Source organism: Mercenaria mercenaria, chromosome 1 (genome assembly GCF_021730395.1).
Source record: "Mercenaria mercenaria strain notata chromosome 1, MADL_Memer_1, whole genome shotgun sequence".
NCBI classification, from domain to species: Eukaryota; Metazoa; Mollusca; class Bivalvia; order Venerida; family Veneridae; genus Mercenaria; species Mercenaria mercenaria.
Genome location: NC_069361.1, coordinates 6,207,875 through 6,224,368, shown reverse-complemented (window position 1 = coordinate 6,224,368; position 16,494 = coordinate 6,207,875). Strand labels below are relative to the sequence as shown.

The 16,494-nt window shown below is 35.9% G+C and overlaps 2 protein-coding genes across 2 annotated transcripts in view; one reads left to right on the top strand and one right to left on the bottom strand.

The window, feature by feature from the left end:
- Positions 1-3,878: 3,878 nt before the first annotated feature.
- Positions 3,879-10,715, bottom strand: LOC123545084 (COMM domain-containing protein 1-like). The gene is made up of 3 exons (XM_045331362.2): positions 10,511-10,715; positions 5,209-5,502; positions 3,879-4,540 (listed from the first exon to the last, which is right to left on the bottom strand). Exons 1-3 carry the CDS (start codon positions 10,694-10,696, stop codon positions 4,436-4,438), a joined length of 585 nt encoding a protein of 194 aa, XP_045187297.1. The 5' UTR covers positions 10,697-10,715; the 3' UTR covers positions 3,879-4,435.
- A 38-nt stretch (positions 10,716-10,753) lies between these two features.
- LOC123545085 (integrator complex subunit 7-like) overlaps positions 10,754-16,494 on the top strand; it is a 29,242-nt gene continuing 23,501 nt past the window's right edge. The window contains exons 1-6 of the mRNA XM_045331363.2: positions 10,754-10,882; positions 12,210-12,339; positions 13,078-13,224; positions 13,605-13,742; positions 14,649-14,778; positions 16,256-16,372. Coding sequence (XP_045187298.2) covers positions 10,768-10,882; positions 12,210-12,339; positions 13,078-13,224; positions 13,605-13,742; positions 14,649-14,778; positions 16,256-16,372 — 777 coding nt within the window. The 5' untranslated portion in view covers positions 10,754-10,767. The remainder of the gene's footprint in view (positions 10,883-12,209; positions 12,340-13,077; positions 13,225-13,604; positions 13,743-14,648; positions 14,779-16,255; positions 16,373-16,494) is intronic.

Genomic DNA, 16,494 nt, shown 5'->3' with positions numbered 1-16,494 from the left:
CAGTTTTTTTTCATTGTGAACGCGTTTCTGTTTGTCAATTAAATATTTCTTGTCACCCGTTGCATTCATTGTATGTAATGGAACCAGAAACCCGTTGGCGGAAAAAATGCACGTGTGTTTTATGCAGCTCAATCGAGATACACGTAATCATGATATTTTCATGTTAGCAGACATGTTTTAGATTCTAAACTAGGAAAGCTGATTTGTTTCGATATGTTCTACAATTTCACGGGATGTTGAGCGGTTTAGAATTTGACATTTTTTTTCCGGTAAGTCTCAAAAAGGATGTTCGAGTTTAATGTGAAAAGTTGACTTAATCCAGCACGGATCTAATAGAAAGCACAAGTTAGCGTCCGCTAAATACGGGACAAACATTGTATTCGGGCTAAAACACAGTTCCTCGTTTTAATTTAAAGATTTAGACAAGAGCTCGTAGAACACGAAATGCCAACCCTTGATGCATTCAGTAACTGCACAAGGAACAGAAATTATTTGGTCACTGTGCACCAGACGTTTGACGTACTGACCTCAAATCAATAATTATGGTCATTTACCAGTCATAAGTGACTCCGTATCAAATGTGGTCTGAGACCAAAGCATTCTCTAGTTATTTGGAAAAAAAGTTCTACTGTTCTGGGTCAATGTGGCCTTGACCTACTAAACTAAAAGTCAATAGGGGTCATCTGCTGGTCATGATCGACCTCACCATTAAATTTCGTGATCCTAAGCCCAAGCATTCACAAGTTATCGTCCAGAAACGGTTTAACTGTTCCGGGTCACTGTGACCTCGACATTTGACCTACTGACCTCAAAATCAATAGGGTTCATCTGCTGGTCATGATTAACCTCCCTATCAAGCTTCGTGATCCTAGGCCCATGAGTTCTCAAGTTAATGTCTGGAAACCTTTTAACTGTTCCAGGTCACTGTGACCTTGACCTTTGACATACTGATCTTAAAATCAATAGGAGTCATCTGCAGGTCATCATCAACCTCCCTATCAACTTTCCTGATCCTAGGCCCAAGCATTCTCAAGTTATAGTCCGGAAATGGTTTAACTGTTCCAGGTCACTGTGACCTTGACCTTTTGACCTACTGACCTCAAAATCTATAGGGGTCATCTGCTGGTCATGACCAACCTCCCTATTAATTTTCACGATCCTAGGCTGAGTTATCATTCGGAAACGGTTTAACTGTTCTGGGCCACTGTGACCTTGACCTTTTACCTACTGACCTCAAAATCAATAGGGGTCATCTGCTGGTCATGATCAATCTCCCTATGAAGTTTTGTGATCCTAGGCCCAAGCATTCTCAAGTTATGAAACAATTCAACTGTTCCGGGACACTGTGACCTTGACCTTTGACCTACTGATCCCAAAATCTGGGGTCATCTGCTGGTCATGACCAACCTCCCTATCAACTTTCATGATTCTAGGCCCAAGCATTCTTGAGTTATTATCTGGAAACTGATTGGTCGACCGACCGACAGGCCAACAGCCGACGATATTTGCAAAACAATATACCCCTCCTTCTTCGAAGGGGCGGGGGGGGGGTGGGGGGATAAATATTTAAAATTGAGAAAACATATACTTGTGTCAATTCAACTTTGATCTATATGGTCAGAAAAAATAGTATAAGCTATAGATCTAATTTACTGTTCTTGAAATCTTGGTGTCAATTTTTGAAATTTCAAATGTTGCCATTTTTTCCATGTTTTTTTGTAAATGACGTCTGATTGTGTGTGCAAAGGGCCATCCTTGATATTTTTATGCCAATATTGTTTTATAAAAATATATAATGAAAATGAATGAAACACAGTACGTGTACATCTACTGAGACTACTGTCCAAACTGTTAAGACAAACGATGATACGCATGTGACTTGCATTTAATTGACATTTAATGATACCCATGTTACTTGCATTTAATTGACAACTAGAACAGTCTCTTTTATGATTAAATAAAACAAAACATTTCTAGCAAAAAGCTGAAAAGATGCGATGGAAATGGTCACTAAATTAGTGGGAAAATGTTAATGCAGGGCCCACCATGCATGTAAATCCTACAGTTTTTTATTCAACGTTCTTTTTTTATTCTTTAATATCTATTAGGCCTATTCATCATTAAGTAAAACAGATGCCGCCCACTGTAAGTAAACCCACTAATAACATTTATATATAGACACCAGCATCTTGGTTTGGACGTTATGTCATTTCACAACTTTTTCCAAAAATCACACAATTTTGATTTTCTATGTCAGTTTCATGAAGATTGCGCATGAAATGTGAGCCAAATGCATTAACAATATGAAAAATGGTACTTCTGATTAAGTAAAAGTTGTAAAGTAAGCACCCTTGGCTTTGTCCATTACAAAACATATGCAAGGTTTCATAACTATTTCTCAAGAGATATGAACTCTAGAATAACTTGTTAAGAAAGTAAAGTATGACATTTTTGACAATTTAACTATGGTGTTACAGAAAAAATCTTCCTAATGTCGACCTTGACCAAGATTTTGCGGCAAAATAAACATTCTGTCTCAGTTTCATGAAGATTTCTTAAGAAATCTACTAACAAATTATATAAATAAAGACAATTTTGAATAAGTCAAGGGTCATTATTCTGGTGTTGCTAGATCAATATTGCCCATTATCTACCTTACGCTAAATCTTTTGGTCATACACATCTGTTTCAGTTTCAAGAAGACTGCCCAAGAAATGTGGCCTCTAAAGTGTTGACAATGTGAAATATGGTCACTCTGACTAGTTCAAGTCCCATAACTCAGATGTCACTACAGCAATCTTGCACATTATCAAATGTGATTGAGACATTGTGGCCACATACATACTATGTAAGATACATGAAGATTGCTCTAGAAAGGAGACTCTTAGTCTATTTAATAATAGCTACCAGAGGAGACAACATGCTTGACTGTTTCGATGCTTGGTAGTGAAATTGAGCATATATAAGAAAACTCAAGCTATCACTGGAGTGATTAATACCCAAAATATGGATGATGATATGGGACAACAGTTAACGTTTGAGTCAAATCCACTTAGTAAAAATAAACATAGAGCGAAAGTGCATCAAAACTTCAACCAGATTTCTAAGAATAAAAGGGACATAACTGATCGTATATTGCTGCTAGCATAATGCATCTTGTGTCATATGATGTGGGTGATGAGATGGAACAACTATTCTAAATTTGAATCAAATCCATGTAGTAATAACCAACATAGATTGAAAGTGCATAAAAAACTTTAACCTGAAATTGTAAGTAAAATGGACCATAATTCATGAAGTAATGGTGTCATATGATATAGGTTATGATGCTGAACATATATTTTAAGTCTGAATCAAATCCATTTAGTAATATCAGACATTAAGTGAAAGTGCTCCAAAACTCTAACATGAAATTCTAAGTAAAAAGCGGGCATAATTCATGAAATACTGGTGCAGGAGTTATGGTCCTTGTGTCATATAATCTGGGTGATGATGATAAACAACTATCTTAAGTTGAATTATGTCCATTTAGTATTAATAGAGACATATGTAGTGTGAAAGTGCTTCCAAACTTTAACCTGAAATTCTAAGTTAAAAGGGGACATAATTAATGAAATACTGGTGCTAGAGTTGTGGCCCCTGAGTAACACTGACGTACACAATTCCACTAAGCTGAAGTTGCCTGTTTGGGGATGAGTAGAATAGCTCTCCCTATATTTCCTAGTCAATGGATGAATACTGAGGGACAAGTTCTGATCACAATAGCTCACCATGGAGAACACTGCACTGAGATGAGCTAAAATGGCAAAAAAATTAAAAAGACACAAACATTATAATAAATTAGACATTATCTTAGCACAAAAATGTATGCCATTCAATGCACCTTTGGTTACAAATCATTTATTTAAAACTGTATTGACTGAAATCTCTTGACACTATAAGTCTACTAAAGACATTTTACATGCTTTTGTATACTCAAAAGATTGGCCATTTAAATTTCACATTTTTACTTATCTTGTTCCTTCCTCATGTAGTTTACTTATGAATTACTTGCACATGTTCTCAGTTACGGTATATTCCTAATGTCCCCAAACTTCCCCCCATCAAAGTAACTATTTACACAATCCTTTCCCAAGAGAACTGTTTGTGTTTCCATTGTCACTGTTGACAGTTATTGTTAACTTCTTACATAGTTGTATGTTTAGTGTAAACAATAATATTCACATCATGTTCCTGGTCTTGAACTGGGCGTAAGACACTGCCAAACCTCTTTTAAACACTTTCTTCAAGTTTCTTTACAGTTTCAAAGTTAACAATATCTTGTTACTGTTATGTGTTCATTTAAATGAAAATACTGTACTTTAACATGTTCACATTTGTCAATATTTTGTTATTGTTACATTATCTCTAAATGAAATGTTGTACTTGAATAAGTTCACTGTTGACAGTATTTGTTTACTTCATTTTCTATATCTTGCATTGTCTGTAGTACACTGCCTAACCTTGTCTCGTCCATCTCAAATCTCACAACTTCTGTTTTCTGGAAAAAGAAAATCAAAGTTGGGTGTATGAAAAGGTACCTGTATTAAAAATAAAAAGGTATAATATAGTCAAAGTGATCCAGAGTCACTCACCTTCAGGAACAAGTTTATACAAAAAGATGTTAAAGACAAATCCATCCAGAGTTTTACAGGCAAAAAAATCTCTTGAGGTGTATTTATTGTCTAATTGCAGAGAAACAGATTCCAATGTTGAACAAACTGGAGGGAGCATACTGGCTAAGTTTGGTGATCACTTAAAAAAGGAAGTCATTTACAAAGTGTTTATTTTGTATTCCCCTTTCCTTTGTACAATACAGCAAAAACTATGACTAACTGTTGTATTTATGTACAAAATTTCAAAACTTTACAGATGACCTTAACCTTAACAAACATCTTCAACAACATCTAAGCCAACAATCAGGTGACAACAATATCTCTGGTTCTTCAGACTGAGAAAACTCATTGAAAACCTTCAATAACTTCAGAAATGATCCAAATAGACGTCAATAATGCCTTACCAGGATGGTAAGAGGTTTAGAGAACAGAAATGAACTGTAAAATTAGTGTATATATAACATCACTAAAAGCAGTATCAACCTATTTCTGGAAGATAAACTTTATTTTGCTTATTTCAGATCTACTGTTTTCAGCAGCAGTAACATCATACCTGTGAATTAGAGGTTTTTGGTCCTAGCTGTAGTTCCATTATGGCAGTGGGAGCATTTATCTGGTCAATATGTCTTGCTTGAGATTGTATATCTATTCTCCATGACACTTGTTTCAATGTATTGTTCCAAGTAGAATGGGAAATAACAGCTTCATGAATTTTGTTTTTATGAATTTTCCAGAATTTCCTAAAGGCATTTGCCTGATTTTCCGTGATTCCACCTTCCGGTTTCTTCATCTGTGATGTCAGGAATGCCTCTGACTGATTTAGGTCCATGTCTGCTGACACCATGCTCTGAAACATGTTTAAATTTTTCAATATTAGAAGAAAAAAATCACTCCTTATTTGAATTATGTTACCATAACAATAAAACATTACAATCATTTCCATCAAATTACTTTAACCAAGATAATTATAGTGAAAACAAGAGCTGTCCATAAGACAGCCAATGCTGGACTATTCGAATTATTGTCCCAGAAACAGAAATATTACCCTAAATGTTAAAATATCTATACCTATAGATAATCCAGTATCTGCATTAGTTTTTGGAGATAGTAACTTGCATGCAAAACTATAACCAGAAGTTCAAAAGGAGACATAATTTGGCCAAAATGCATGTCAGAGTTATGGGACTTTATGATATCACCTAGTTTTATAACCCTGAAGACACATGTGAAGTTGAAACTTAATATCTGCATTTGTTTTGGAGATAGTAACTTGCATGCAAAACTTTAACCAGCCCCTTACAGAAGAAAAAGGCCTGCTGCGTACTCTTGCTGTGTACATACAGCGTATATGATGCCTACATGATGTGTACTGAAATCAATAGTACGCAGGATATACACCGCACATACACCGATAGTACGTTTGTAGTACACTTTTGACATGCAAATGAGCTCTGCCGCGTACTACTTGCTGCGTACATGCTGTGGACTACATAGTACACAGGATGTACGCTGGAGGAATTTAGTATGCGGGAAATAGTACACAGCATGTACGCGGCACATACACTTTTCACATGCAAATGAGCCTGCGGTGTACTACCCCTGTGGCGTACATGCTGTGTACTCCTGGCCCGAGTCCTGCGGCGTACATGCTGTGTACTCCTGCTGCATACATGCTGTGTACTCTTGTGGCGAAACTGCTGTGATAATGTAAATTCCTTACCCCACCAACTTTCGTATGCAAATGCTGATCATTTGGACAGAAAAAAACAGAAAAAAGATAAGTGACATGCATCAATAAGTATTTACCCTTACCAAAATAATGTAGATTGATGTTATCAAATAAATTAGTATGCTTTTCTCCATCCACATTTCATTGAAATAAATCAATTTTTGTAGCATGTAATTTGGATGAACATTTGAAGAAAATGGCGTAACTGCATCAAGGGGAAACAACTTTAATGCAACTAAATATAAATTAAGTGTTATGATTTATTATAGACGATGTGTGCGTAGTATGTATTTATTTTGATTAAAATCCATCTGAGAACAATCTAGGACTGGAATCATATAAGCATTTATACACTTTTACGTCCGTAAAAAGTAGCGCACCAAAAAATTTTGGATTGATTTTTTCCAATGGGGCGAGCGCAATTAGCCAAAAACGTTCTGAAAATATACGAGCGGCAAATCCGATGAACAACTTTTTAATTTGGTGAGGCCTTAATGAGTTATCATAATGAGCATTAAAGCCTTTATAAAACATGATAGAATGGTGTTTTGCTTAAGAGTATTCAAATAACAGTGAGAGCTATTAATTCTTCTGATTCGGGCGCTGTTGAGGCATTATCTTGGTAATTATTTCATGTATTACAAAATGTAATGCAACAAAGTTCAAATAAGGCTTTTCAATTATCCAAGTTAGAAAGCTCCAGGATTAATTCAAAATGAAAAAGAATATATTTTTACACTGCATGCAAGGTGCAGCTCAGAAATCACTAAGATGTAAGCTTCACAAATGAACATTGCAAATAGTTTGGCAAATTTTCATTGTTCAGAATACCGGTAATCTGAACTATTCTATGCTATTAAGATAAAAGTTACACGGAAATCAAGTTCTTGCTTCCAAAAAAAAAAAATGTACAAATCCTTCCTGCATGAAGTGTACTTCAGACTTTTACCTAAAAAAATTCAAAGTATAAACACCAAAAGAAAATGAACAAGTCCCTCCCGCATATATGAAGTTTACTTCACACTTTAACTTATATAAAAAAAACTAAGTATAGATGCCAAAAGAAATTGTACAAGTCTTTCCCGCGTATATGAAGTGTACTGCACAAATTTCAAAGTATCTGCAGTGTACATGCAGTGTACTATTTTCTTGTACAAGTCCCTCCTGCGTACATGCAGTGTACTCCTTAAATTTTCAGAGTCTGTGCTGCGTACTTGAAGTGTACTAGTGACCTCCTGCGTACATGCTGTGTACTCGTCGAAATAGTACGCGACATGTACGCGGCATGCGGTGTATGTAAAATGTACTCCTCTGGCGTACTACTGTGTTCGCGGCATATACACAGCAAATACGCAGCATGTACGCCAGAGAGGCTTGCTTCTGTAAGGGGCAATAGTGCTCAAAGTATAACACTGCTTTCCTATGACATTGCTTAGTCTATAATCTGTCTCCATACTGAAACTGTAACAATAAATATACACAGCTTTCATTATGGTCTTATTTTTTAATTCAGAATAATTATTTTGTGTTATCTACAGATCATGAAGTTTTTCAAACATTCCGAAGAGCATTTAATTTTAAAACTTGTGTCCGTCGGTAAACATCTAAAGACAGAAATGAGTAACAGCAATAGTGATTCGGAATACCCGTAAATGACTCGAAATAGCCGAGGTCATGGAGTTCGGGAAAATTTAAATATTACGCGAAGTAAGTGATATTTCAGAATTTAGATACAAGTTTTTTATTGGCAGATAATGATGCATTCATGAATATGTATAAAAGATGTTGTACATGTTAAAGCATTAGTCCAATTTTAATTTTTATGAAAACTGGTTCAGAATACCCGAGTACACTGTACCAGCTTAATCTGGATATATATATATTTAGCTAGAAATGGGTATAAGTACATTCATAATGTTGGTATCAAATATGAAACAGTCATTATCCCATCCAAATGGTTCATGACATAAAGAATTGTAAATTTCTGCCAAAAAAAAAAAATGGGGGGTATGAGGGTTACCCCAGAAAATTTTGTGTTACTACAACTCATTTTGGTGCATTCTGGTGCATTTCAGAGTGAAAAACATAGTGGTATTTTCAGTGATTAATAAGCATCATTTACATGCACAACAAGAACAAATAAAGATATTGGGTCATAAAAGATCCTATGGAGTTTATTTGCTGAATAACAATTAAAAGTTTATCAATTTTAAGTTGCTAAAAATGTTCATTTACTCTTTATTGTAAATAAAACAACACAATTTTAGCACTGCACACAGATCTATTTGTTTAAAGTTTATGTCTTCTATTCCTGTGGAGTTTATTTGCTGAAAACTTATCCATTGTAAGTTTTTGAAAATGTCCACTGTTTGTTGTACATACATGTAAAACAACACAATTTGAGACTGTCATCCAGGGAAACGCTGGTTTCCATTTTGGATCAATGCCCGATTTCCTTTAGCCATTCGGCGTGGCTGGGAGGGATTCTGAAATTGTGATCGTGGCCGATTGGTTAAGGTCGTTGACTTCAAATCACTTGCCCCTCGTTGATGTGGGTTCGAGCCTCACTTGGGGGGTTGAATTCTTCATGTGAGGGCTTACGGAAGGTCGGTGGTTCTACCAAAGTGTCCGTTCGTGATGAAATAATGCACGGAGGATATTTCAAACTTTTCTCTAAAAGTTCTATTTTGAAAGTGACGACAGAAAACATTAATTCTTGCATTGTCTTTTCAACATTCTGTCGAGAAAACACATTTCATACATGTGAAAAACATTAATATTACGGCGATAACTGTTCAAAGCATTTTACCGTGTTGCACAATTTTTGACTTAATTCCTTACATTGTCTTTCCTTGATTGCGAAAAATATTCGGATGATAATTGTTGAATCATCTGTCATTATATCTAATGACATGTATAATCTTAAAACTTGCGAAAACAGTCACTTTCATGTACACATCACAAGATACCGCTTGTCAAAGGATTTAAAGGCGGAGCTACGATGAAATTTACGTCACACATTCCACATAGGAAGCTGTCATTGGTTTATCAGTTATCTTAACTGGCATCGCTTTACCTAAACTATCGGGTAAGTACGTGGAAGCTTTTCGAATACACTAACGGATTAATCGGGGTGTTTATTGGATTTTATGACATGTCGCTTCGGCAATTAAGGGATGACGGGGGAAATAAGGGATGTCGAATATACAACTCAAAGTCTGAAGGCATGTTGCACGCGACAGGCGATAATAGCCTGGCGAGAACCCTGTATATAATAATTTAAAAGAACAATACTTGTTCTCTGAAGGTTGCATTTGGCACTCAATATATTCTGAAAAAATTACTATATATTAAACAAGAAATTGTTGAAGCACCAGGACACCAGACAAAATTGACAACCACAAATTATCTATTAAAAGAAACTGGACTAAAAGCACAATGAAAGTTTGTATATAATATGTTTGATGATGTCAAAGTCAAAATTATCAGATTTTGACTGTCTCAGTTTTACGTGTGACAGACCACAATTTTCCAAATTGATCTCGTTGCAATTTTTTTAAAAAATGACTAAAAAAAGTATCTTTCACACCATATGTGCCAACAATTGTCCAGGGAACAATCACTTTGGGTCCAGATTGAACCTGGAAACAAAAAATTGACGATATTTCCTATTATCGTTTTGGCACAATTCATCAATGTATAATGTATGCTTATAGAATAAACAGAACACCAGAATTAACCGAGATGAACAGAGTAACTGTTCTTGACGATTTATTCGTACTCAGTTATTTTTGTTCTTTCGTCCTCATTTTTTTTGTTGAATTTTCTCTATTCACGAATTTCATCAATTTTTCTTTGATAAAAAATTTAGATATGGCGGGTCAACATCGTATGCGGCGTGGCCTGAGAAACTTGGTAAGTTTGTTTTGTGTAATAGTCTTTCATATTATAAACCATTAAGATGCGATAATGACCATTTCCCATTTGATTTTGACAATGTTGCATTATTGTTATTGGTTTTATACCTAATTCTAGCTATATAAAGCTAGATTTAGCTATATAGCTAACTTGTGACATTTCTGGGACTGTTCAAAGGGGTGTGTCAGTCTATTTCCCTACAACCAACCTTTATCAGAGAGGAACATTTTGATAACAAACCGGCAAAGTCATCATCTGATAAATCTGGAAATATCTCTTGCTTCAAAAAATCATCTGTTATTTCTGATTCCCCATAGTATGTTCGCTTTGCAAGCCCGTTCAACAGAGCCAAAACATTTTTGGTATCATCTGCCATTTTAAAGTCATGTGACATCTGATCATTCAAAGCAGAAGCTCATTGAAACTGCGTACAAAATAAAACAAGCACCGATATTCACATCAAAGATGGCAGCGCCCTTGTCGGCTTTCAGAAACTCAACTTTAAAGTCAAATAAACAGGAAAGTACTCCATTTGAACAAGAGCAAGATGCTAACTCTGCATTGTCTGAGCTAGACAGAGGTAAAGAATCACTAAGAACAACTTCATTACGATAAAAAAGTGGAAAACCACAGGTCGCCCTACGGTATCAAGACAACTCGTCCCCTACTCAACTCGACCCGTATGATGAATATTCTGAAAAAATTGCAACCCCTTTAAAAATGAATGTCATTTGTAAAGAAGTAAGATTAAACAATTGCTGAAAACTACGTTCCAACTACTTTAAAACGTGAAATTTCAGCACTGTTATGTCGGTAAAATATAGCTATACATAGCTAATGTTTTCCTGTTTATATATATGCACCGACTTTAAATAAAATTTGTATTGTTTGTATTGTATTATTGTACTGTAGCTAACTAATTTGACGCGATCCTAAGAAATATTGAGTTACTTTTCTTATGGGCAATATCGCCACTCACATCTAACACTCAAAAGACCAACTTGTACAACCCTTTTAAATGCTGAGCACCTAGCTAGCAAGGGAGCTGCCAGTACCATTTTTCAAGTCTTTGGTATGACACAGCCGGAGATCAAACCCCAGACCTCCTGCACTCGAAGCAGGCAATCTACCACTGACCTATTAAGGTATCAGTTCTTTAATAATGGCGAGTTTAAAAAGGCATTGAACTGTCTGGATGTGTGGCCCCTTTATGCAGCCCTTTTTCAGAATTCAATTTATATATCAGTATACTGATAATTGTTTTGTAGAGTAATATATACATATTTTATATGCTGTTCAATTTTCATTTTATATAGCCCTTTCATTCTGTGATTTTGTGTTGTTTCAATTGTTTTTCTCCAAATGTAAGGCTAAGCGTTAAATAACACTAACAGTTAGTTGGTTTAGAAGGCAGATTCGTATTCCTTTTAACTTTGCAAATATTTAGAGTTACATCATCAGGCAGTCTACTGGATTAGACCCCGGACTATCCATATTTAAAGGCACTGACCTCCAGAGTTACCATCACACATTTTCTAATTTGCGGTGTGAAATATCCCAGTTGCCATTTGTGAGTTTACACTACTATGACGAAGCTTTTACTGACATATCAGTACACTGGCGCTAGACCAGAAAGAAAATGGTACTGTACATGTTACCCTACCACTAGGTATACTATAAGAACCATGGTCATCAATGGGAAAATGTACTAACCCATTTCAGTCCCGCATTTCTCACCTAAAACACGCAGTTCGGTAAATTGGTACTATGCATACTGAACAAGTGGTAATTTATTTTCCATCATGCACCAGTCACATCGTCTCAATATTTAATATTGCAGAGACACTTTTCATACTTTATGCTTTCGACAACGTACAGTTGGTAAGTGTTCCTGTTTTTTTTCTCAGGTCTTCGGTCAATGAATGTTGGTGTACAGTGTGAAGCAGTTGTAAAGTTTCCCCGGTTGTTTGAGAAGTATCCATTTCCAATATTGATTAACTCTGCATTTCTTAGACTGTCAGATGTCTTCAGAGCGGGGTAAGTTGTTTAATTTAGTAATAGTAGGTTTTTCACTGTCCAACACAGAAAATATATTATTTGTGTTTTAGACATATTGCAAATGATATATTATAAGCTTTATATTATTAAAACCAAATTTTGTTCTACAATGCCTAACACAACTACATTACTGAGGTTAAGAAATTGAAAATTGTGTGAAGCATAGAAATTCACCTAAAACTTTGAAATCCTGTATTAAGATTGTGATTGGAGTATGTCCCAGGTACTTGTTGGACTTCTATATCCCAAAATGCCTATCTTATTGTTGTGTTGCAGTCATACAATAACTACATTTTCTGTTTCTAGTCCCCAGCCAGTGTTTTGATGGGAGGTGGTCTGTCTGTCTTTCACAATAAGTGGATTCTGCATTAAGATTCGAAGTGAATGATACTTTTTCATTGAATTTTATATGTAGAGGGTAAAATAAGACTATGCAGGCTATTTTACATTATTGCTACATATAAAAGTAAGACTTTTTCAATAAGAGGATGCATTTTGCACGGCAAAAGTACTGATTCACAGGTATATGTGTTTAATATATGAAAGTTCACGTTGTGATCCTGCAGTCTTCATAATGTTCAAAATGACTTACTCATAATATTACTTGCAGAATAAAGGAAAGATAGAAAAATATAGGTAGGATATAGTCTTATTTTTTCAAACAGACAATTTGATTCCTCATATATAGTCTTATAGTCGTGTTTGTTTTTGTTCCAGAAATAATTTTATACGTTGGTGTATATTACGTGTTACTCAAGAAAGTGAGAAGCACCTGGACAAGATCCTAAATGTTGATGAATTCATGAGAAGGATATTCACTGTGTACCACAGCAATGACCCTATAGCTAGAGCTATCACCCTCAGGTGTGTGGTGTTTTAAAGTTTTCCACAGCAATAATTCCATAGCTAGAGCTATCACCCTCAGGTATGTGATGTTTTAAAGTTTTCCACAGCAATAATTCCATAGCTAGAGCTATCACCCTCAGGTATGTGATGTTTTAAAGTTTTCCACAGCAATAATTCCATAGCTAGAGCTATCACCCTCAGGTATGTGATGTTTTAAAGTTTTCCACAGCAATAATTCCATAGCCAGTGCTACCACTCTCAGCTAAGTCACATTTTAGAGTTTACTGAAGTAGTGACCCCATAGCTAAGCTGGTGTTATCACTCACAGGTGACATTTATAATTTACTGCGGCAGTGACCCCATAGCTATGATTGCAATTATTTTCTCATGTTTTACAGAACTCTGGGTAACATTTCATTGATAATTGCGGAACGTAAGAATATTCACCACAGTATAACTGTAAGCCTCGATTCTAATGATGCTGTAGAAGTGAAGGCAGCCATCTTTGCAGCACAAAAATTCTCGGAACAATCAAGGTATATATTTCATAATGTTTGTTCCATATAGTCATAGAGAAAATCAGGGATTTTAATATATAAAAGATCCATAAACGATAGTAAATAAGAACTTGATAATAAATACTTTATACTAGCTATAAAAAAAATCACTTTATAGAATGTTTGCAGTATCAGTTATAAAATTGTAAAAGATCTACATGCTGATTGGGTGACAGTCAAATAAGAACTTGTTTAACAATAAGCAAGCCATCTTTGCACTTAACTTAATCAGTGTGTAGACATGTGATATGTTGATCACAGTGAAACATGATTTCAAAATAGCAAGTAGTGATTCTGTTGTTTACTTAGAAAATAGTCAAGGCCTTTGCATGGTTTATTGCCTGATTTACCATAGTGCAATTTTCATATGCTTTGGTTACTCATGTTGTATATGTCAGTTTTATTCTTCTGCAAAGTGGTTAAAAATACGTTTGTTTTGTTTGGTTTTAAGACACATTGACAAAGGTCAGGTCATATGGTGACTTTCCAGCTAAAATTTCCTGTTACAGTACATTTTGATTAAAAATACCCCATTGAGGTTGAAGTCACACCAGTATGTTTAGGTCATGGTGAAGTAAGACTTCCCCGCCCCAGGTACCCCTATAGGTGTTATATTAGGTAACATACAGGCACCTGTGTAGAACCACTGATTTTATGCCAGTCAGCTGCATGGTTTCCTCAAATGACAACCAAAGTATGACTGGAACCCTTAGATGTGAGAGACAAGTCATTTCAAGTCAGCAACACTAACCACTAGGCCAGGGGGAGCTCCCAAACTACATTTGTGAATATTTTTTTTTAAAGATTAAAAAAAAGAAGGAAAAATGCATTGCCTACATTGATGCTTTTTAAGAGATTTTAAGTACTTGTGTTTTGTGTTTTCAGGGTGTTTGCTGCTAACATATGTGACAAGATATCAGATACGATTCACAGTGTGGCTACACCTGTAAAACTCAAGTTGTCTCTGATTCCAGTACTACAGTACATGCATCATGATGTTACCATGGCAACAAAGGTTTGTGACAGGCAGGCATGATATATGAAGCACTCATTTATATACATGTTAAAGATGTTGTATTTCTGTCTTTGAACTTGGAAACCTTTTTTGTCGAGCCCGCTTGCGGATGCGAAGACATAGTTGTCAAAATGGCTGTTCGGTGTATGTGCGTGCGTCCGTCCGGATTTGTTTGTCCGGACCATAACTTTGAATGCATGGAGCAATCTTGTTTATATTTGGCATGAATGTTAACCTCAATGAGACGGAGTGTCATGTGCAAACCCCAGGTTCCTATCTCAAAGGTCAAGGTCACAATTACAGGTCAAAAGTCAAATTCAAAGATGACTTTGTTCCGAGCATTTCTTCTTCCTGCATGGAGGGATTTTGATGTAACTTGGCACAATTGTTCACCATCATAAGACGGAATGTCATGCGCAAGAACCAGGTCCCTAGGTCCAAGGTCAAGGTCACACTTAGAGGTCAAAGGATACAAGAATGACAACTTTGTCTGGAGCATTTCTTCTTCATGCATGGAGGGATTTTGATGTCGCTTGGCACAAATGTTCACCACCATGAGGCGGAGTGTCATGCGCAAGAACCAGGTCCCTAGGTCTAAGGTCAAGGTCACACTTAGAGGTCAAAAGTCAGATACAAGAATGACAACTTTGTCTGGAGCATTTCTTCTTCATGCATGGAGGGATTTTGATGTCGCTTGGCACAAATGTTCACCACCATGAGGCGGAGTGTCATGCGCAAGAACCAGGTCCCTAGGTCTAAGGTCAAGGTCACACTTAGAGGTCAAAAGTCAGATATAAGAATGACTTTGTCTGGAGCATTTCTTTTTGGTGCATAGAGGGATTTTGATGTAACTTGGCACAGTTGTTCATCATCATGAGATGGAGTGTCATGTGCAAGATATTAGAATTACTTCCCTTTGTTGTTACTATAAATAGCTTATATTTCGTAACTTTTTTGTTACTGGTCATAGGGAAAAATCAAGACCACTTTTCTGAATACAACATGCATGTTACATCCAATTTTCAGGTGAATTTTGACCTATCTCTGTTGGTGAGGATTTTTATGTGGACTTAGAATTTTTTAACTTTTTTTTTAAGATTTACGTCCCTTTTGTTGTTACTTTAAATAACTTATATTGTAACTTTTTGCAATCTCTTTTTTTATTTGGCATAAATGTTGCCTCAATGAGACAGGGAGTGTCTTGTGCAACTCCCAGATCTTTTGACAGCTGGCGGGCTCGACATGTTGCCCGTGGGCATCTAGTATTGATTTCTTACTTCAATTGTAGCTCTTTCATATTGGTAGAGCAGATGTTTAATAGGATCATAACTAGGAATCAGTCTGTCTGAAATATAAATAAAGAAAAAGATCATATATGAGGCAAACAGTTCATATTTGAATAGGCTTAAATATTAAAGGAATAGACTTCATTAAAATTAGGTCAAGTGAAGGGGTTAACTGTCTTTATATATTTCAGGCACGGAATGTCTGTTCAGCACTGTTGTCAAGCTACCCAGCTGAGATGTTTATGGTCCAGACACTCAGAACCATGTCACATTTAGCAGTCTTATCTCTGATAGAAATACCTACCCAGGTGAGTCAGACTCTCAGAACCATGTCACATTTAGCAGTCTTATCTCTGATAGAAATACCTACCCAGGTGAGTCAGACTCTTCAGAACCATGTGTAAACTCTGAAAGAAGTTCCTGCCCTGGT

What these genes read in the sequence shown, in the direction of transcription:
- LOC123545084 (XM_045331362.2), bottom strand. Translation starts at nt 10,696, where the DNA reads ATGTCACATGACTTTAAAATGGCAGATGATACCAAAAATGTTTTGGCT. An exon ending in AATGTTCCTCTCTGATAAAG is followed by an intron (nt 5,503 to 10,510) that starts GTTGGTTGTAGG and finishes AACATGTTTCAG; the next exon opens with AGCATGGTGTCAGCAGACAT. An exon ending in CAAAAACCTCTAATTCACAG is followed by an intron (nt 4,541 to 5,208) that starts GTATGATGTTAC and finishes TTCTTTTTCCAG; the next exon opens with AAAACAGAAGTTGTGAGATT.